The following is a 22,577-nucleotide window of genomic DNA, read 5'->3' as shown; positions in this document are numbered from 1 at the left end:
TGCCTGTAAACCCAGCAGTTTGGGAGGCTGAGACAGGCAGATCACTTGAGGTCAGGAGTTTGAGACCAACCTGGCCAACATGGTGAAACCCCGTCTCTACTAAAATACAAAAATTAGCCAGCCGTGGTGGTGCATGCCTGTAGTCCCAGATATTTGGCAGGCTGAGGCAGGAGAATCATTGGGACCCGGGAGGCGGAGCTTGCAGTGAGCCAAGATCACTCCACTGCACTCCTGCCTGGGCAACAGAGCGAGACTCTATCTCAAAAAAAAAAAAAAAAAAGAAGGATTCTATTTAGGGACATGTTGAGTTGGGGCATGGAGATGTCTAGTAGAGAGTTCTTTATCCACCACTGGACCTCAGGGAGGTGTCACTGCTAAGTGACATGTGTGGGTGTTGGCACAAAGGTGGCCACGGTAATGGGCTCTGTGGGAGGGCAGGGAGTCCTGGCAGAGCATACAGAGTGAGAAGGGGGAGAAGTGATGTCCAAAGCTAGGGACGCCAATGAAGCGACAGAAGAGCCATGCTCAGGAGGGTCTCAGGAGAACAGCCATGGACTCTCATAGACCCAGATAACCCAAGTCTAAATGCCGGCTCTGACCAGCAATTGGTCAGGCTGGAGTTCTGGGTGATCAAAGTAGCTGAAAGAAATAAATCTGCCTCCAAGCAAAGACATGCATCTCGCACTTGCCACCGGTGACCTCGAGTGAACTCCACGTGGAGGAGCCTCACACCACCCCTGGTGCTTAAAAGAGCACTGATGGGAGCTGAAATGGCCAGAGTGACTCACCACGATGAGCGCGATCACAGACAGCGTGTAGTAAATAGAATCCCTCAGTAGGCACCAGGAGGAAAGAGCCACAACCTGCAGGACAAGGGAAACAAAGTCAAACAGGATATAGACTGTACAAATGAGACGGCGGGACTCTTGCAGGTTTAGCCAGCTTCCTGTCTAGGCCTCCTGTCCTGCACCCAATCAATCTGCCAATCAATCGGAATTTATTCAAGTATTTAGGCATATTAGTCTGGATCTTCTGAGAGGCAGACATGAAGATGGAATTAAACCTGCAACAATTTTGTTAGCGGGAAACAACTGGTGATAGAAAATGGGGCATCAGGGGAGCTGGGCATGCAGCCTGTCCAACTGTGATGCGGGTCTGACCCCCGTGGAGACAGGGATGGTTGGGTGCACTGTCCTAGCTGGCACGCAGTCTGAGGAAGGCGCAGTGAGGCCCAGGGAACCCTCAATGCAAAGTTGCCTATCAGAGGAGTCTCACATCCCCCCAGGAACGGGCCTGCCTTGACATCCCTAACATCAAGGGGATAGGAGGAGCAATCCTAACCTGTGCCTTTGCCATGACTCTAGCGTCTGCTACAGCCTGTCCTGCCCCGTGGAGTGAGCAACATGTGCTGGGCTGCTGCCGCCCTTCAGAAGGGGTGTGGACAAGCCTGTCTCTGCCAGACCTTCTTCCCTCATCTCTATTATATGCCTGGCCTTGCTGGCATTTGACCTCGGTTTAATCAGAATCTTTGAAAGATTGATTTGCATACTGATCCAGGGGAAAATGTTCTTGGCATTTGGAGATAGCACTTTTTAAAGAGATGCTGGCTCTGCTGACATGAAGCTGATAGGCACATTGCTGGAGGCTAAAGCAGCCTTTCCCTGCAAGAGGAGGGGGCTGCTAGGTGCAAAGAAGGGCAGAGGAGCCAGGGCTGGAAGTGGTCGGGAGAGTTTGAGGAGAGGGGAAAGAGCTGTGGGTGTCAGGTTGAGGCTTCTGTTCTGGAGAAAGAATCATTTCTCCCAGGAAAGTTCTTCAAAGTCTCTTATTAAGGGATATTTAGTATTTTTATCTGTTTACAGTGTAGGTCCACTTTGGCAGACCTTACAAATAAGTCTGGGAGAGTCCACACACCTTGTTCCAAGGGTTGTCACTGGCAAGTCCCTTTCCCTTCCCTAGAGGAGTATCGACTACCCATTGGCCACAGGATGTTTGCCTGGCTACCTTTGCCCTTGGCGTAGTAAGTGAAAAAAGACACAGCACAAGTCAACACTCTCAGCCGTGGCAATGACAGGCACATGCTACACCAAACACAGTGGGAAAAAGGGACCCCAGGGACATGCAATCCCTGAGCCTCTACCCTCCCTGACTGCTGTGCAAGTCTATAAAGATCAGACCAAGTCAAACTAGAGGTTTTCTGGATGCAAATAACATGAAAGGCATGACTTAAATAGGACCATAAATGAATAACGAGGCCAGTCTCTTTCCATTAACGCATTCCCCACTTCTTATATGAACACTTAGTTATTTCCTGTTGCTAATTTTGCCTTATTAGGTGAAGCATTTGCATTTCTAAGTCACACATGACAGGGTTGTCAAGAAGAGAATTCACATCAGAAAAATCATGTTAGAATAAATATAAAGTATTCTTTACCCCTTTTTCATTCTCTCTCAGTACTGTAAACTCTTAGAATCTGTGGTCATCACTCACCATTTATGCAATAGATTAAATTGGACTAAATTGTTCATTTTCCAGCAGGTCATAAAAGGTTGTATTTATTCACTTTATTATAATCAGACAAATGGGCTTAAAACGTGGCAAATATCAATTTTGAATTTCTTTAACACATTACTTGGACTTTTAGTTAACGACGACAGATTGAGTACATACCATTACCGTTCTTGTTATACCGTAACAAGATAATACTAAAGGGTTTTTTCAATCAGGACATAAACCCACAATGCAAAAGGAATAGAAGAGCTGATAAGAACAACAAAATTTTTGAAGCTGGAAAGCAGAAGAATAATTGGGAATGTTCTAAAAGTTAGAATAAAGATAGGCCTGAAAACAGAACAATCAACAGACTGTTTAAGAATTTAATCTCCAAGCCTCCTTCCTTACTTCATACAGCCCAGTTAATGCTCATTCTTTACCTTAATAGAAAATAAGAGATCCAGCATTTGAAGAATTGAAGTTCCAGAAAACAGAGAACACAGAGGGAGGAAATGATGAAATAAATAATTCAGAAACCATTCCAGAAGTTAAGGACATGCATTTTTTTTTTTTTTTTGAGATGGAGTCTCTCTCTGTCACCCAGGCTGGAGTGCAGTGGCGTGATCTTGGCTCACTGCAAGCTCTGCCTCACAGGTTCACACCATTCTCCTGCCTCAGCCTCCCGAGTAGTTGGGACTACAGGCGCCCACCACCACGCCTGGCAATTTTTTTTGTATTTTTTAGTAGAGACAGGGTTTCACCGTGTTAGCCAGGATGGTCTCGATCTCCTGACCTCGTGATCCACCTGCCTCGGCCTCCCAAAGTGCTGGGATTACAGGCGTGAGCCACGGTGCCTGGCCGGACATGCATTTTCATAGCAAAAGGGTCCTCTGAGTTTATTTCATTGAGTGCACAATAAACAAAACAAGACATACATCAAAGCAGATAATCATAAATCTTCAGAACACTGGAACAAAGAACAGACCCTAGAAATTACCAGACAGAGGAGAGGAAAGCAGATATATATATATATATATATATATATATATATATATATAATAAAAACCAGAATGACATTTTGTAATCAACAAAGACATGGAAAGCTAGCAAAAAATGGAGTCATGCCTTCAAAATTAGAAAGGAAAACAATTGAAATTCTATGCCCAATCAAATTATTAATTAAAAATGAGAAAAGAATAAAAATAAAATTTTAGTTGTCTCAAAAAATTTGCCTCCTATGTGTCCTTTCTGAAAAAGCTACTGGAGAATGTACTCCACCAAAATAAGGGAGTAAAGCACTTGTTACATATAATTATGTTACAATAAAACATAATACCAAGCAACCAGAATCTATGATGATAATTAAAGGGGATTTCTAGAATGACAGTGAAGGGAGAATTTAGAAGGATGATAAAAGGAAATTCCAAAATGAAACTTTTACAGCAGGCTTAGAGAACAACCTAGCCAGACTGGAGTGACTCAGAAGACTACAGAAAAAATGTTGCCAGAAGGACAAAATTGATGGAACAGTTGATAATTTTGAACGTACAGAAAGAAGATTGGAGAGCTCTAAGAATAGAACATAGAAAACTAAGCAAGCAAACAATAAAAAAGACAATTATAAGCCACAAGGTAAACACAGAACTGTGCTCCAAAGAAGATGAACCATTGTGTATTAATGGCTCAACTATGAAGAGTGGTTGTATAGTAATAATAAACTAAGCAGAATATTGTCTAACCAAACTTATAATTCTTTAGGGGAAGATGGGGGCTGGGTAGTGAGATGGGGGGGCTAAAAGAGACGTAAACCCTCCTCTTCTATACTGTGAATTCAATGGAGAATGCCGGTAACTGAAAAAATCAAGTAGCTGCCATCTAAGCAGGTTATTTAGAGATGTTGAGCAAATATCAGGAACAGGCAAACTAATGGAAAGCAGTTGCCTTAGAAGAGTGGGGAAATGGTGATGGTGGGACTGGAAGATGGCTATTTTCCATAATAAGCTTTCTAGAGTGGGTTGCCTCTTTAAGCTCTGTGCCCATATAACTTTAATAAAAATAGGAAAATATATCACAAATTATCCACTTAGTTTTACTTCTGCAAGAAATGCATCTTGCACTAGGTCTGGATGTCAAATGTGGGTGGATAGTGATATCCTTTCTCTTCTTTATAAATAGAACAGTTTTCAATGTCTGGATTGTAATCAAATTTCAGCCGCATATTCAGAGCCTACCCTTAGCAAAATCTTTTTTTTTTTGCATAGAGGTGACAAACTGGAGCACAGGTAAGAAGGCATCAAACCAAAGAATTCTTTCCACACTCTAGAAGGAATTTAGAAAGGCATACACCCAAATAATTCACAATTCTATGGTACTTACAGTGAGATCTGTGATCGTGAACTCATGCCCACCTCTGATTTACCTTTCTGACACCACCATTCACCACAAAAGCAATATTTATCTGACCCTTCCTGCAAAGAAGAGGGTTTAGAAGGGTTCTGTATCCTTGCAGAGGCCCAATACCATTCAGCTTACCCTCATTTCCCAGAAACCTGATCTTGATGAAGTTGAGTACTAAGCCAGGTTGGTAATACCAGCAGTGGGAAAGAGTTTGGGATTTGAATCCAGGAAGCCTGGGCTTTGGGTCCCTGTTCCCAGACACTATACTACAATGCTTCACTACAGGCAAAGGTGAAAAACAGGCACCCACTTGCGACTGCCTCCCATGGGGATTTTCCTTTCTCCCTCACTGTAGCCATTAGAACAGGTATCATAGAAATTGTAGCTAAAAAAGAGAATAGTTGAAGGCTGAGAGACAAAAACAAACAGACAAAAACAAACAAACAAACAAAAAAAACCCAAAAAACAGTGACCACAGCTACATTTTAAAATTAACTGCTTTCAAGAGAATCGAGGTAAGTGATCAAAGCAAAAAAAGAGTTACTATAAAAACTATAGATAGGAATGTAGATATGGAAGGGATATATTCTAGATATGGATATATTCTAGGAGGGAGAGAATCAGTTAAATAAACACTGAAACTACCTGTCCATTTGGCCAGTTCAATTTACAAAAATAAAACACCACTACAGCTCATTGGTGGTTGAATGTTTCACTGTTTCATAAACATGAATACCCTCGTCTTCTGGGCTCCATGTGGTTCCCTTTGCCTCTCAGTGAAGGATCACTTATCTCTAGATGAAGACCGGAAACCATGTGACTCAGCCCTGAACACATTTCCTGGCAGAGGGGGCGTGTTAGCATCTCTGCATCAAATGGGAGGCTCTTTGCATCTGTTGGCAGGTGTCCCCCAAGCCACAGTAGGTTGATGAGAAGACAGGTCACCTTCTGTAGCCCTTTGCAAAATGATTGCAGGGAAGAAAGACAAATTACTCTGGCTAAGAGACCAGATTAGAGATCCCAGTAGAAAACCAACAGTGAGTAATTCTGTCCTTGACCTCACTGGTCAATAACATAGATGGTGCAGATTACAGAAGCCCATCCACTCCTCCACAGATTCAGCCAGAGACTCTATTTTCCCCCTATAGCTTTAGGAATCCCACCCAGCTGGAATTTCATCTTGATATTTCTTTTTCTATTTATGGAATGCATTCACACATTCTCTATTGAATATGCAGCTTCAGTTTCCTTCTTATAATTTCATTTAGTTTCAGAGTGGCATAATGCAAAAAATAATTCACACTTTTAAAACAACACATTCTCTTCTGGAATTCTGGCTCCCTCTAGGAGGTAAAAGTAATTGTTTATGATAAAACCATATATTTTCTGTGTACAGATATGCATTGTGAATCGATATACAGCTATTTTTATATATGATAATATACATATAGTATATATGAAGATAGATTGCGTATCTGTAATATTATATAATATTTATGATAACTTTTCTTGATGAACAATATAACCTGACATTACCGGCACATTTAAAAAGGCACAAATATTCTCGATTTGTGAGTACTTGCTTTAAAAAAAAAAACTGTTGAAGCAAACAAAACAACATAATAGTTACACAACATAAAACATAAAACTGTTAGTGTCTGTGAGAAATGTTGTTATTTCACACAAATTTCATGGAAAAGGGATTTGAGAAATCATGAGTTTTGTTCCAAGCTTTTGAGCTGACACAATTTCTACAGCCAATTCTCATCTCAGGAAACACAGCCACCTGATCTGCAGTGAGGATGGGGCTCTGGGGTGTCTCTGAAACCATCTGAGGACACCAAGTGGTGCTGAAGTTCAGACAGGCCTGATGTGGGTTTTTCCTCCCACAAGGCAGTCTCAGTGCTACTGTCTGCTCATGAAGTACACTTTTAAAAAACTTCTATGCCGGGAAAAATCACTGAAATACAAATGGCTCCTGTTTTCTAGAAGTTCACTATCGAAAATGGACAGTAATAATTGGGCTATGTAAAAAGACAATTACACGCTTTTGCAAAATACAGTGAACTGCTGCTTATTAATCTTCCCAACCAGGAACACAAAATAAATTCACATTTTAAATCTAATTTTTTAAAGAAAACTCATTTTTAGTTCTAGTTTTGTGTGAGAAAAACAAATGACAAATAAACAAGCTTCTAGTGGAGACAGATTTAAATAAAAACAAGGCCATATCAGGACAGTGCAGACATAGAATAATCTCTTGAGTGCTCTTCATTGATCTTGCTGAACAATAACCACGGATGCTCATAATGACCTGGAGATGCCTCAGGACTCAGACATGCCTTCTCAATCATCCACAAAATTATGTGCAGTTTTCATGTTAAGTGTAAGTTATTGCCTGCTAGGCCTTCAAAATTTGGTAGTTCAGAGTGTTCCCCCACACATCAGAATTCACAGGGAGTCAGCTCTGCTGTAGGGAAGAAAATGCTGGACTTGAGGCCACAGGGCTGTTCCCTGCAGTGCCTCTGGCTCCCTTCGCCCACTCTGGGTACCAGGTGTAAGGATATCTGCATTCACTGCCAGGCATTGATGTGCCAGCACCCGGCACAGCATTTGGCAGTACTAGGTACTTGATACAAATTTGTTGAATAAATGTAGGACATTTAGGGTAATTTAATTTAACCAAATATATTAGCTTGGATTCACCCAGAAACAGACCCAGATTTGAGTGCAAATAGTTTATCTTGGGAGGTGATTCTAGGATAATTGTTAGGAGAGTGGGGAAGTGAGGCAGGCGGTGGAAGGAAGATAATAACCAAGTCATGGCAGTGGGCAACTGGGACTCCATCCTAGTGGGGATCTCTGGGGGACCATGTGGATGGAACATGCCTCTGAGAGGAGAGGGAGCTGGGGTATTAGTCCACCCACTTCCATCGGTCATTGGTTGAGAGCTGCACCTAGGAGTGTAAATTCTCTGGCACCTCCTATCCCAAGGGCAGAAAATGTGGGCTTTTGTGACCAAGAGGAGCTCCCAGACAAAGAAATGCAGGTTTTGGCTGTTGGCAGTCAGGCCAGTGGGTGGCCTGGTAACTGGTAAGGGTGAAAAGCCACGGGTGGGGCATGAGGACTGTCTAACCAAAAATGTGGATTTACACAGTAATCCAATATTCAGAGAAAGCATAAACACACACACACACACACACACACACACAGTTTTGTAATTTTTAAAGTACAACCCGATCACATTTGTATAAGACTCAAAAGAAGGCACCACTAATTCATGCCATTTTAAATCAGGAGTAGTGTTCCCCTGGAGGTAAGGCTAGTGTCTGAAAGAGGCCATGAGGGGCTCTCAGAGGCCATGACTGTTCTCCCTCTTGATCAGGGTGCTGGCTACCAGGTGTGCCCACTTTGTGAAATGCCATGGAGAAGGATTAGGACAGGTGCACTTTCCTAAGTGTATGTGGTGCTTCAATAAAAACGCTATTCAAACAAAGCACAAATGCAATTACAATGTTAACTGTTATTGTTGTTAACATTACATATTAATAGTAATTACTCCATCACAACGTGGGGTTGGCTTATTATAAAAGTTGCCAGATAACATACAGGAAGCCCAGTGAAATCAGAATTTCAAGAAAACACCAAGTCATTTTTTAATACAAATAAAAATTATCTTGGATATTTGAGATAAGCATATCTCAAATATCACATGGGACATACAGTAAACTAAAAATAGTATAGTTGTTTATCTAAAATTAAAATTTAATGTGATATACTGTATTTTTGTTTGATAAACCTAGTAACCATACTTATTAGATTTTGGGTGTTCATTAAAATAACTATTTTGACTTTCTTTGGGTAAGCACAAGATTGGAAGTTTAGTGATTTTGGACTAAATATTTTTAGGACAAAGGGCAAGTTGAACCTGTTCTATGTTGCCTATTTATCTTATGCTGGATATTAACCACTATATATTTCTTGTTTTTTGAGACAGGGCCTTACTCTCGTTGCCCAGGCTGGAGTGCAGTGCTGCAAACTTGGCTCACTGCAGCCTCGACTTCCCAAGCTCAGGTGATCCTCCCATCTCAGTCTCCCAGGTAGCTGAGACTACAGCACATGCCACCATGCTGGGCTGATTTTTTGTATTTTTAGTAGAGATGGAGTTTTTGCATGTAGCCCAGGCTGATCTGGAACCCCTGGGCTCAAGCAATCCATCTGCTTTGGCCTCTCATAGTGCTGGGATTACGGGGGCGAGCCACTGTGCTCGGCCTGAGCCCCTATTTTATTTTGGTTGTTTGGCCTGATTAGAATTTTTTCTTTGTTTCTTGTTAGTTGAAATAGTTGCTAAAGTGTACATTGCATTTTTTTTAGGAGGGATGTCCACAACATCAAGACTTTTGGTTTCTCTTGGAAAAATCTGAAGACCAGGCAACTTGTGTCACTGTGGAGCCGCTCAGCGGTGCCCTGTATAGATGGGATGTACGTTCATCTGCTTGCATGGGTCGCCCACCTCTTCATTGCCCCCAACTCCTAAGGCCAAGAGTCAGATGCCATATACTACTCTCTTTCTGCTAGGATTGTCCTTAGACCCAACCACTCCACTTATTTATTCTATATAGCTGAGCCTTGCAGGAATATGCATCTGTGATCCCTGATCTAAAATAATTATATTAATTAGCATCAACAATGCTGAACACAATCAGTTGCCATCTCTTCAACATTTGACATGATGCTCTGGGGTTCTTAAACATTTTCTGTGCTATGCACCCCTGACACTCTGTGGATCCCTTTGCAGAATAGTGTGTTAAAAGGCATACAATAAATAATAGAATTACTAGGAAACTGATTTATTGAAATCTAGTCATCAAAACATTGAAAAATAGAGATTCATTAATATATGTGTTTCCTTATTAACAAGAGCCAGTAAATTTCTTTATTATAAGAAGAGTTAGCCATTCACTCTGAAGTAGTGATGAATGAGAAGAGCTCTGAGATAACTGCGGTGACTGTAATCCAGCACGCAATTGCTCACATTTCTATCGGAGACGACGTCACAGATACAGCTCATGTGGCTATGGTTGTTGCCTCATGTATAATAAGACCAAATGCTAGATAAAAGTGCTTAGTGAAAATAAAGATGTATTTTTTTTTCTCATTTATGCTCACCCACTCCCTAATCTAGTTTTCAGAGTTGGAAGCCCTGAGGTTCTACTCCTTTTTAGTTCTTGGCATTTGGTCATCTAATTTTCCCCTGGAGAAGGGGGCAGGAGGAAATGGGCTCTCAGCCCATTCTGGCTATATTGATAAGAATTCAGGTGGAGAAGGTTAAACTAATGGCAAAAACACTGTTTGGGGTTATCTGTAGATTTTGATTAAGAGTGCTGTTTGTTTAATTCATTATCATAGAGAGAAATTTGGCTATATTTACAGTTTTGCAGGAAGAATTAAAGTAGCTCACAATATTCATTCTGTCATCTCAGACTGATGAGTGCAGAACTGGAGTCATTTCTGTGAGGACTGAACAGACAATCTCCCCACAGCTAAGTGTGTGCCTCCTGCTGTTTATCCCCAAAGACACGGGGACAGTGGTATCAGCATCGCCGGGGAGCTGGTTAGAAAAGCAACTCTCAGGCCTCCCTCCAGACCTGCTGCATCAGAACCTGTATGCTGCCGAGGTGCCCAGGTGACTCAAGGGTTTATTGTAGTGTGAGTCCTGCTGGCTTAGAGGACAGAGAATTCAGGGTCTGAGTCACACCCATGAAACTGGAAATGCAAAGAGTGAGAGGCTGGGGAGGAGGTCCACGGCCCTCCCCGTGAGAAGTGGGATCTGGACGCGATGCAGCAGGCACAGAGAGTCATCTGGGACCTTTGGGACACCTTGTGACCTGTGCGTGGCCTGAAGCTGCAAGTTAGAAGCACCACTTGTTTGGGGCTTCATACTTCATCTATTTTGAGCAGCAACCCTGTTTAAGATGCTGGGGGAAATCACCCTTTTGTATAATGGATAGAACCATGTTAGAAAATTCCTGCTCCCCCCAAGCTCTCCTATTCCTTCCATGGTATAAAAAAGTCCAAACCAGAGTGGAGCTGAATTTATTTTAAAATGTATACCTGTCAGATTAGTAGCTAGAGCTATGTAGGGAGCAAATATTTCCTTGTTTTATGAATTACAAAACCTAAGAGCAATCTCTAACTTGAGGAATCCTTTTGGTGTCCTGACCTGAATACACCATCATAGTACTTGGTCTCCAAAATAGTGTGGAGTTCACTCAACATTACATTTGAAGTGCTGACAAAAATGGAAGTGAATACCTACCAGGTGAGTTCAGAAATCAGACAGTTAAGACTATACATCTGAGTTTAAGCTTTTGGAAGTAAGACCCTGCCTAAAATTACATACATTATTACACTGGCATTTGATGTCTATAATATTATCAGAATGCAGAAGCTGATATTTTTCATGGTGTTAGGAGAGCCAGTAATAGAATCACAGGGGACAGATGCTCCATTTCTCTCATCTCTCTAAAAATTAAAATGCTAAAACAAAGAGGATAGAAAGACAGAAGAGCCAGCTATTTTTCAATTCGCAGGCTTGGACATGGATTTAGAAATTTCTGGTTCATATCGGGAAGGATCCAAGGTTTTCTGGTTTCATCAATTAACAACGAAGAAGAAAAGTTGATTGTGCTTTTAAAATTAAGATTTCTACCTGGTGTTTGGCAATGAAGGGGACTTTCACAGTATCAGGAGCTAATCTGGCTTAAAATGGAGCATGCGTTTAAAAATGTGGGTGACTCCTCCCAACCCTCCAAATAAAACCCTTCTGCATATTTGGTGTGCACTCTAGGTTGGAAGAGAAGCACCTGTCCCCCTCAGGTGCAGATGCCAGCCACCGTCTTCTCTTAGGGGTGAACAGTGATATTTTTATACTCAAGGATACTGATTGCTATGACTGTGTGGCTGATCTGGCCCCAATTGATCTTCAGACGATCTATTTTAAGTAATTTCTGTGACTCAGGGTAGGGAAAGCAGGTGACACTCATGAATCAATTCTGCAGCCAGGGCAAATTGAACACAAGGACATTTCTTTAATGTGTGCTTGGAAGATACTTCCCCCCTGCATTAAATAAATTGAGAATTAAAACAAAGTACCACATCAATAACACATCTAGGTTTGATCTGTGTTGGACAATAAAGAAGAGAGCTGAGAGAATTGGGTGACTAAGGCAGCCAATAAGTCAACCAGCCAACAAAGAACCCTTCCTTAAGGAGCTGAATATTTTTTAGTCAAAAACATAGGGGGAGGTTATGTTATCAAAGTATTTATGTGGATTTTCAGCTTGCAAATGAAGACCATCTCAGCAGAGTGTAGTTAGCACCTTAGCTGTTCACAGGATCAGAAAGGTAATCAATTTGCAGCCTAGGAAGTACAGTGATAAAAATATGTGCTTATATTGTGCAGAGAAGGCTGAGACAAGGGAGAATGGGTTCCATGTGCAGCCTCACCTCCTTCATTTTCCTCCACATTTTAGGGTGTGTGTGGGGCCTGGAAGCCTGAGCTACTCTTCACCTTCACCCTTCAGGTACTGTGTGATCAAGAGTGCTGCCTATGCACTTCCTCATTTCAGTTTTCCACCTGGAATGATAATATTTATCCATAACAGATGCTCAGCAATGTGTAAGAATCCATGCAAAAACGTATGAGAAGATCCTAAGATTTCGGAATGAAAAGATTACTGTGTGCATATGTACATAAGGAACAGTGAACATTTGCAAATAGCTATAGCATCTTATCTCATTCCTAGGGAAGAACAGACCCCTCTGAATGATATGGGGCTGTCAGGAACCTCTTGTTTTCCAGGAGGTCATGGCCTGTGCTGAAGCCTCTCCCTGCAAGAGCCAACATTTAACAATTGGTTCTTAAGTGTCAAACACTGTGCTCAGCACTTTACATGCCTTTTTTTTCTTACAAACTTTTAATATTCCCATTTCACAGATGAGAAAACTAAGGCTTAGTGAGGATCATAGTTTGAAAGTGATAGGACTACATTTTGAGCCAGGTCTGACTTACTGCAGAGTGCACATGGTTAGTCCCTTGTTGAGGTAAGACCCTAACTTACATCATTGTAAGAATGACCTGGGTGTCTTTGTTAAGTACAGATTCCCGGGCCCACCTACCCCAGACCTTCTGAATCAAACTCTTTCAGGGAGGCCCTGGTTTTCAACTTTGGCTGTACATTGGAATCACCTAGAAGCTTTATGAAATACTCATGCCTGGGTCCCACCCCTAGAGATTCTGATTTAGCTGAGCTGTGCTGTGGCCCAGCCACTGGGGTTTTAAAAATACCCCCCAGTAATTCTAACATGAGATAGGGACTGAGACCACTGCTCCCTCCTGCTGCACCCCATGAGGCTAATAGATGTGAGACAATAAAAAATGAGAAATACCCTAGCACTCCCCAGTCCCACACAACAGTGAAGAAAGCCCCATCTGTGTGGATGAGATTTCGAGAAGTCAGCGCATTTTGTACATGCTTCAGGATTATCTCAGAGTCCACACACCAGCAGCGCTGCTATCCATCACTCTGCTTATAAAGCAGATCTGTTTTAATATCCCTTTTATATTTATAATAAAAATTTACTTTGAGAGTCCCATCAGCATAAAACAAGATGTGTGGAATTGCTGGGTTTAATTTTATAGCTGGGAAGACTCAGAGGCTTGGGGCTGAAATCATCTGAAGGTTTTTTTGCCAGAATGATGGGTGGCTGACACTGACTGTGGACAGGGATCTCAGATGGGTATATGGGCTGAACTTGAGGCCAGGGCTTCCTTAGTAGGGCAGCCTCAGGGTAATCAGACAACTTAAATGGGGGCTCAGGCTCCAAATGCAAGTGTCCCAAGAGAACAGGCAGAAGCCATATAGTCTTTTATGGTGTGGCATTAAAAGTCAGATAGTCTCACTTTGTATCTTATGCACAAGACTGGTAAAATCTAATTACTGCACTTTAAAAACTGAATAGAAGTACTGGCAAGAAAATTTAAATATGTTTTCCTTCAAATGAAGCAAACACCTGACATAATAAAATATTTAAGTCAAATTTCCTAAGGGTGCATTTGGTTGCAAAAGTCATGCAAACATACAAATTGTATCTCCAATCTTAGGAGACAAAAGGGTCATAAATTAAGTTTTTATCAATTTCTTCCTATTTCTATCTGATTTTAACTTAAAAGTTCAGTGATAATTGTAGGTTTTGTATGACATAAAAATAAAAATACATATATATTTTCTGAAACAGATTCTCGCTGTGTCACTTAGGCTGGAGTGTAGTGGCATGATCTCGGCTCACTGCAACCTTCGCCTCCCGGGTTGAAGTGATTCTCCTGCCTCAGACTTCGGAGTAGCTGGGATTACAGGCATCCGCCACCACACCTGGCTAATTTTTGTATTTTCAGTAGAAAAGGGGTTCCACCATGTTGGGCAGGCTGGTCTTGAACTCCTGACCTCAAGTGATCTGCCCTCCTTGGCCTCCCAAAGTGCTAGGATTACAGGTGTGACAAAAAATATGTTTGTTTAAAAAATGATATTGACAATTACAGTTAAAAAAAATCAAGCAGGACAACTGAGTATAAAATAAAAGTAAAAAAATCTCTGGCCCCTCCTTGCCTCACTCCAGCCTTCCTCACCAGGGGTCAGCATTCTTAAAATTTCTCCTTTTCCTTATTTCAGGTGTCAGTAAACTAACCCTTAATAATTTGCTTCCACTTCTGTATCTTGTTTTGTATTGATGTCTTGTTAGGAAAGATAAAAAAATGACACACTTGTGCCTGCATTACCGCTACTGAGAGGTGACAGCGTGCTGGCAGTCCTCACAGCCCTCGCTCGCTCTCCGCGCCTCCTCTGCCTGGGCTCCCACTTTGGAGGCCCTTGAGGAGCCCTTCAGCCCACCTCTGCACTGTGGGAGCCCCTTTCTGGGCTGATCAAGGCCCCAGCAGCCTCCCTCAGCTTGCAGGGAGGTGTGGAGGGAGAGGCGCCAGCGGGAACCAGGGCTGCACGCCGCGCTTGCGGGCCAGCTGGAGTTCCGGGTGGGCGTGGTCTTGGCAGGCCCCGCACTCGGAGCAGCCGGCCGGCCGGCCCTGCCGGCCCAGGCAATGAGGGGCTTAGCACCTGGGCCAGCGGCTGCGGAGGGTGTAATGGGTCCCCCAGCAGTGCCAGCCCACCGGCGCTGCTGTCTATTTCTCACCTGGCCTTAGCTGCCTTCCCGCGGGGCAGGGCTCGGGACCTGCAGCCCGCCATGCGTGAGCCTCCCACCCACTCCATGGGCTCCTGTGCGGCTGGAGCCTCCCCATTGAGCGCCGCCCCCTGCTCCTCGGCGCCCAGTCCCATCGACCACCCAAGGGCTGAGGAGTGCGGCTGCACAGCGCGCTGGACTGGCAGGCACCTCCACCTGCAGCCCCAGTGCGGGATCCACTGGGTGAAGCCAGCTGGGCTCCTGAGTCTGGTGGGGACATGGAGAACCTTTATGTCTAGCCCAGGGATTGTAAATACACCAATGGGCACTCTGTATCTAGCTCAAGGTTTGTAAATACACCAATCAGCACCCTGTGTCTAGCTCAGGGTTTGTGAATGCACCAATCGACACTCTGTATCTAGCTACTCTTGTGGGGCCTTGGAGAACCTTTATGTCTAGCTCAGGGATTGTAAATACACCAATCAGCACTCTGTATCTAGCTCAAGGTTTGTAAATACACCAATCAGCACCCTGTGTCTAGCTCAGGGTTTGTGAATGCACCAGTTGACACTCTGTATCTAGCTACTCTGGTGGGGCCTTGGAGAACCTTTGTGTGGACACTCTGTATCTAGGTAATCTGGTGGGGAGGTGGAGAACCTTTGTGTCTAGCTCAGGGATTGTAAATGCACCAATCAGCGCCCTGTCAAAACAGACCACTGGGCTCTACCAATCAGCAGGATGTGGGTGGGGCCAGATAAGAGAATAAAAGCAGGCTGCCGGAGCCAGCAGTGGCAACCCACTGGGGTCCCCTTCCACAGTGTGGAAGCTTTGTTCTTTCACTCTTTGCAATGAGTCATGCTACTGCTCACTCTTTGGGTCCACACTGCTTTTATGAGCTGTAATACTCACTGCGAAGGTCTGCAGCTTCACTCCTGAAGCCAGCAAGCCCACAAGCCCACTGGGAGGAATGAACAACTCCAGACGCGCCAACTTAAGAGCTGTAACACTCACCGCGAGGGTCCATGGCTTCATTCTTGAAGTCATTGAGAGCAAGAACCCACCAATTCCGGACACACTACTACTTGTCTGGCCTTGAGCAACTATTAATTATGTCTCTGTGCCTCAGTTTCCTCATCTTCAAAAATAGGGATAATAATAGCACCCTCTCAAGGTCTTTATGAGGATCAAATGCATTGACATATGTAACAGGTTTAGAACACTGCCTGGCATGTAATAAAGTCTGTATGATAAGTGACAGCTACTCTCATTGCTTCTCCTCTCCCTCACTCCACTCCTCCTTTCTTGAGTATTTGAAAATGAGTTCCTCAAGTGGGTATCTTAAGGACTTTATTCCCATATTCAATAAAATTAAATTGCACATATTATGAAATTAAATAATACTTAAGGGTTGATAATGAAAAACAACTCTTCCCTGTCTCATCCCTCCTATGTCCCAGCGGTATACACTTTTATTTATTTTCATTTTGGAGTCTTTTAGTTCTTATTTATATAATGCCAAATAAAAGAATCATAATAGGCCTTTCTAGATTTATCTACTTTTGGTATCATCTATTGAATCCCACTATGAAAAATGAGCCATCATCCTCAGCTAACTAACACAGGAACAGAAAACCAAACACTGCATGTTCTCAGTCCTAAGTGGGAGTTGAACAGTGAGAACACATGGACACAGGGAGGGGAACATCATATACTGGGGTCTGTAGAGGGGTGGGGGATGAGGGGGAAGAAACTTAGAGGATGGGTCTATAGATGCAGGAAACCACCACAGCACACTTATACCTATGTAACAAACCTGCACGTTCTGCACATGTAAATAAAATTTTAAAAAAAGAAAAATGAAGGTTTAGCTATTTTATATTATGCCCTGCATTCTCTTATACTCCTAATCTATTTGATAGTTATAATTATTAGGACTACTATCTTTGAAGCTTTCCCCTCTGTGTCACATACCATTAGCTTTCAGGAGTATCTCTCAATTCCATATTAGGTAGAACAAAAATGTTCACATTCTTATCTTCCAGCCACCTCCTCACTCCATCTTCCACTTTTAATCTTTTCTTAGATATAACTTGATTCTTATATTGTCAACACTGAAAACATTTACATTCCAATCCATCATCCTCTTTCAGTTGTCTATGCCTTATCTAAGGATTCCTTTAAATGTGGATTAAACGATAAATAGCAGTTATATTATTACTACCAGTAAGCGAATATTGCTCACTGTGGAGCCAAATAGTGTGCTAGGAACATAATATTTTTGTATGGATTCAATGTGCTGGCCTACTCCCTATTCAAAAGATTATGTTCTTATGTTAAGATAAAACAGAACCTGTTATCTGAAACATCATCTTTAAAAAAAAATTCCGTATGTCTCTCAAGTCTCTATTTTGGTCATCACTATATCAATTTCACTATTTTGGTCCTTTTCATTATATTTTACATTTTGGAAGCCACACTTAAAAATTTTAAGAACAATTTTTTGTGTTTTGAGACAGAGTCTTGCTCTGTTGCCCAGGCTGGAGTGCAGTGGCACGATCTTGGCTCACTGCAACCTTCGCCTCCTGGGTTCAAGCGATTCACCTGCCTCAGCCTCCCAAAAAGCTGGGATTACAGGCATGCACCGCCACATCTGGCTAATTTTTGTATTTTTTTAGTAGAGACGGGGTTTTGCCATGTTGGCCAGGTGGATCTTGAATTCCTGACCTCAGGTGATCCACCACCTTGGCTTCCCAAATTGCTGGGATTTTACAGGTGTGAGCCACGGTGCCAGACCAACAATTTCTTTTTTACTGCTTACTCCTACTGCCTTCTTCTTCTTCTTCTTCTTCTTCTTCTTCTTCTTCTTCTTCTTCTTCTTCTTCTTCTTCTTCTTCTTCTTCTTCTCCTTCTCTCTTCCTCTTCTTCTTCTTCTTCTTCTTCTTCTTTTAAAATAGTGGCTTGTTCTTGTTTTATGGCTTCAATATCCCTGTGAAGCTCTCTGAGAATACTAATTAAAACTTTTAAGAAGTTGATTTCTATTACTGGAATTATCTTCGGTTACTTGGTAGACAGCTGCTCTGTTTACCCATTTTGGTCCTTCCTTTGGGAAGGATCGTTAGATGCCTGGTAGCCTGAGGAAGCAGCCTCATACATATGGATTAGTGGCCAGGATGAGTGATGTGGCAGCTAGTGTGACTGTTCATTGCAGGTGTATAGGTCTATTTGCCCAAATTTCTCCAAACAGGAAGGCTGATTGCTGGCTCTGTGGAGGTAAATAGGATGTGTAGACTGGCAAACTTCACTGTAGGGTGTGTGGTCAGTGTGGTAGGCTCAAAAGCCAAAATAAAAGAGAGAATGTAATACTTAAGTGTGCTTGGCTCCTGGTTAGACGTCTGCAATATTGAACCTTGTGAAAGTTGAAAGACATCCCTTTTTTCTCTCTCAGTTACAAACCTCTGTAGACATACTTCTTTTGCCTTAAAGAGCATCTTTCTGGTACTGTCTTGGGAAAGCCATTAGTCTATTAATAGTGATGAGCAAGGACCAACTGATCCATTTACTCGATGGATGGATGTTTTCAAATATGGCACACATTCTTTGACACTCCTCTCGTCAAGAGTTGGGGACCTATGTATCCTCCTCTTGAATAAAGGTGGACTTGTGACTTTTTGACCAGTAGAGCATGACAGAAGTGGTGTTACATCACTCTTGAGGCGAGATCATAAAAGGCCTTGGGAGATCGTTCTTTCTTTCTTTCTTTTTTTTTTTTTTTGAGATGGAGTCTTGCTCTGTCGCCCAGGCTGAAGTGCAGTGGCACGATCTTGGCTCATTGCAAGCTCTGTCTCCCGGGTTCATGCCATTCTCCTGCCTCAGCCTCCTGAGTAGCTGGGACCACAGGCACCCGCCACCACGCCTGGCTAATTTTTTGTATTTTTAGTAGAGATGGGGTTTCATCGTGTTAGCCAGGATGGTCTCGATCTCCTGACCTCGTGATCCACCCACCTCGGCCTCCCAAAGTGCTGGGATTACAGGTGTGAGCCACTGCGCCTGGCCTGATCTTTCTTATTTTCTGGAACATTCACTCTCAGAGCCCTAAGCTGCCATGAAAGTAATCTGATAACCTGAGGCTGCCATGATGTAAGGAGACCCAAGCCACATAGAGTGAACATACAAAGGTGCTCCAGGTGATAGTCCTAGATGAGCCCAGTCTTCAAGTCACCCCAATCCAGGTGCCAAACATGTGAGTGAAGAATCTTCCAGATGATTCCAGCCCCAGTCATTCATGTCACCTCCAGCTATTCCAGTATTTCCAGTGGAACAGACACAAGCCATCCCTGCTGTGATTTGTCCAAATTCTTGGACCACAGAGTCACTGAGAAGAATTATGTGGTGGTTGTTTTACATAACTAAGTTTGGGGTTGCTAGTTACACAGCAATAGATACCTGATGCACAAAGATTTGTTTAATTAATTACACTGATTACTCCTTCTTCATCAACCTACTCACACACCAAATTTTCTGATTCTGTGCTTTAAGCTCAGAGAGACCCTCTAGGATTCATGTCCCTCATCCCCACTTCAGCTTTTTCCTGTGTGTGTTTTAGTTTAAGGATTTCCATACTCTGGATCAATACAACCACATCTTATTTCTGTTCTCTAGAAATTCATTAAAAACTCTAGACTACTCTTGCTATGCATTCTTGGTATCTGGGCAATGATGGACTCATCCCTCCCCTTTGTGTATCAGGCTGTTATTTCAACAAGCTTGTAGTCAGGGGAGGTAAGTGTCTGTTCTGAGAACCAGCAGTGGGATTCTTCACAGAAAGAGATAGATCCTCTACTCAAGTTGGGTACATTTTACAGCCATCAGTGAGTTAGAAATAGGCTGTGTCTATGACATAGCATGCACAAATATGAAAAATGTAGTCAAATATCTTTTTCCTAAACATACGCACTGTGAAGATAATTAAATTTCTTCTATCTTGGTTGGATGGTGTTTTATTTGTTGATTGGTTTTTAAATAAAATTTTTGTGGTATCATTTATAAGCAGTAAAATTTATCCATATAAGATGTTGTATACTCCTGCAACTATCACCTCAGTCGAGACATAGAACATTTCTACCACACAGAAAAGTGTCCCCCAGTGGCTTCCAGTCAATCACCTCATCTATCCCCACCCAGCTAACCACAGATTGGATTTCTCTCACTGTAGATTAGTTTTCACTGTTCTAGAACTTCATATAAGTGGAATCACACTGTATACTTTTGTGCTTGCTTCTTTCACTCAGCATATTTTTGAGCTTCATTTAAGTTATGTGTATCAATAATTTTCTCTTTTTTATTGTTGAGCACTATTAGATTTGTTCATTGATTTCCCTATTGATAGATATTTGGAATGTTACTGGTTTTGAGGTATTATTATTATTAAAACTGATATGAACATTTTGGGACAAGCCTTTTGATGAACACTGTAGGAGTGCTTTGGATCTATACATTTTAAAGCCCTTTGTTTCCTCCTTAAATGAACTAGAGTCTCCCCAGCAGAATTTCTGGTGGCCGCTGGGCAACTAGCATCTGTAAATGAGAAGATGCTGGCTCCCAGGAGTGGGAGAGAACGAGCTAATCATATCAAAAGGGGTCTGTGAAAATCAAAGCCAGCATTACTGCACTGGAAAAGTTGACTCAGGCATGCTTTGATAATAAACATTTCAAAGAGATAGGCAGCTTCCCTTTAAATAGCACATAAACACCACTACCATGGAGCACAAGCTGAAAATGCTTCCCCTTTGACTGGCGATGTCTCAGTATTTAGGAATGGCCATGCCTATAAAAATAAATGCTGACTAGGGAACTTGAAAAGAAACGGAAGGCACAAGAATTTTTTTTCTTATAAACATGTGAACTATTTTATGGCAGATATAGAAAGGGGTGGGAGGGAGTGTTGGACAACTTCCTTTACAAACAGTAGCAGCAGCAGCATTTTATTGAATATTTATGATTGCCAGGCATCATTCTAGGGACTTTCCTCTGCATGCTTTAATTAATGTAATTCTCACACAATTTCTTAAGAAGGGTGCTTGTTATGGGGGGAATTGTGCCTTTCCCCCAGCCCAATTCATAAGTTGTGGTCCTAAACCTCAGTACCTCAGAATGTGACTGTATTTGGAGATAGAGTCTTTAAAGAGGGAACTAACTTAAAGTGAGGTCATTAGGTGGACCCTAATCCAATACGACTGGCATTCTTATAAGAATGAATTTGGACACAGATATGTATAAGGTGAAGATCATGTGAAGACACAGGGAGAAGACAGCCATCTACAATGCAAGGAGGAAGGCTTTGGAAGAAGTAAACTCTGCCAATACATTGAGCTTGAACTTCTAGCTTTTAGAAATGTGAAAAAACAAATTTTCATTATTTAAACCACCGTTTGTGGTATTTTATTATGTCAGCCCTGGCTGACTAAGAATATGCTACATAAAGTTGTCTCCATTTTACAGATGCGGAAAGCCAAAGATCACGGTAAACTGATAAATCTGCATATGCCCAGCAATGGAGCCAGCTGAATGACTCAAAAGTCCATGCTTACATGCATTTTATTAAAAAACTTTTTTTCTCAAGTAGTAAAAATAAAATGGAAAGTTGTCCGTATCTTGTAGGAGCTTACAACTCGCTGTGAAGGCAAATTTCTGCATAGGAGGCAAAGTCTACATGGTCCAGTTCTTGAATTCAAACAGCCCTAAGAGTTGGAGGACCAGGCCTAGCATTGTTTAAAAGACTCTCTAGGACGGGGTGCCTAGAGCCTTTCAGCATGCCAGAGCTGTTGTCAGGGACACCTATCCTGCAGCAGAGTTGTTCTTTTTCCCTTGTGCTGAGCTCAGTGGTGGTGTAAACAATCTGTCTGATGGTCTCCTATGAAAACAGAGTGCCTGGTATGACTAGTTGAATATCCTAATCCCTGGAATCTGATGATATGTTAGCTTACATTGTAAGTGAGACTTTGCAGAAGTGAGTAAGGATGTTGGGATAGAGAGGTTAGCCTGGATTATCTGGGTGAGCTTTATGTAATCACAAGGGTCCTTTACAAGAGGGAAGAAGGAGGATCAGAGGGATGAGTGAGAGAGGTGATGATGGAAACAAGAGGGTGGAGTGATACAAGGAAGAGACCACAAGTCAAGGAAGGTAGGTGGCCGCTAGAAGCTGAGAAAAGCAAAGAAATGGATTCTCTCCAAAAGCTTCCAGAAGGAATACAGTCCTACCGACACCTCGATTTTAGACTTCTAACATCCAGAACTGTAAGAGAGTCAATTTGGGTTGTTTTAAGCCACTAAGTTCGTGGTAATTTGTGATAGAGGTGATAGGAAGCTAATACACCTACCCTGCTATGGAACTTCGCATGCCAGGCACCAGGTGCTGCCGACTCCAGCTACTCCATGCACAGCTAGTGTTCTAAAGGAG

The 22,577-nt window shown here is 42.4% G+C and overlaps 1 protein-coding gene across 3 annotated transcripts in view; it reads right to left on the bottom strand.

Moving 5' to 3' along the window:
* The window catches only part of SLC24A3 (solute carrier family 24 member 3), a 677,295-nt gene that overhangs the window by 68,966 nt on the left and 585,752 nt on the right, over positions 1–22,577 (bottom strand). For all 3 annotated transcript variants that reach the window (XM_016937521.4, XM_016937520.4, XM_063802526.1), the window contains one exon: positions 789–863. In XM_016937521.4, coding sequence (XP_016793010.1) covers positions 789–863 — 75 coding nt within the window. The remainder of the gene's footprint in view (positions 1–788; positions 864–22,577) is intronic.

This window comes from Pan troglodytes, chromosome 21 (assembly GCF_028858775.2).
Source record: "Pan troglodytes isolate AG18354 chromosome 21, NHGRI_mPanTro3-v2.0_pri, whole genome shotgun sequence".
Taxonomy (NCBI): Eukaryota; Metazoa; Chordata; class Mammalia; order Primates; family Hominidae; genus Pan; species Pan troglodytes.
This window is presented reverse-complemented; position numbering and strand designations above follow the sequence as displayed.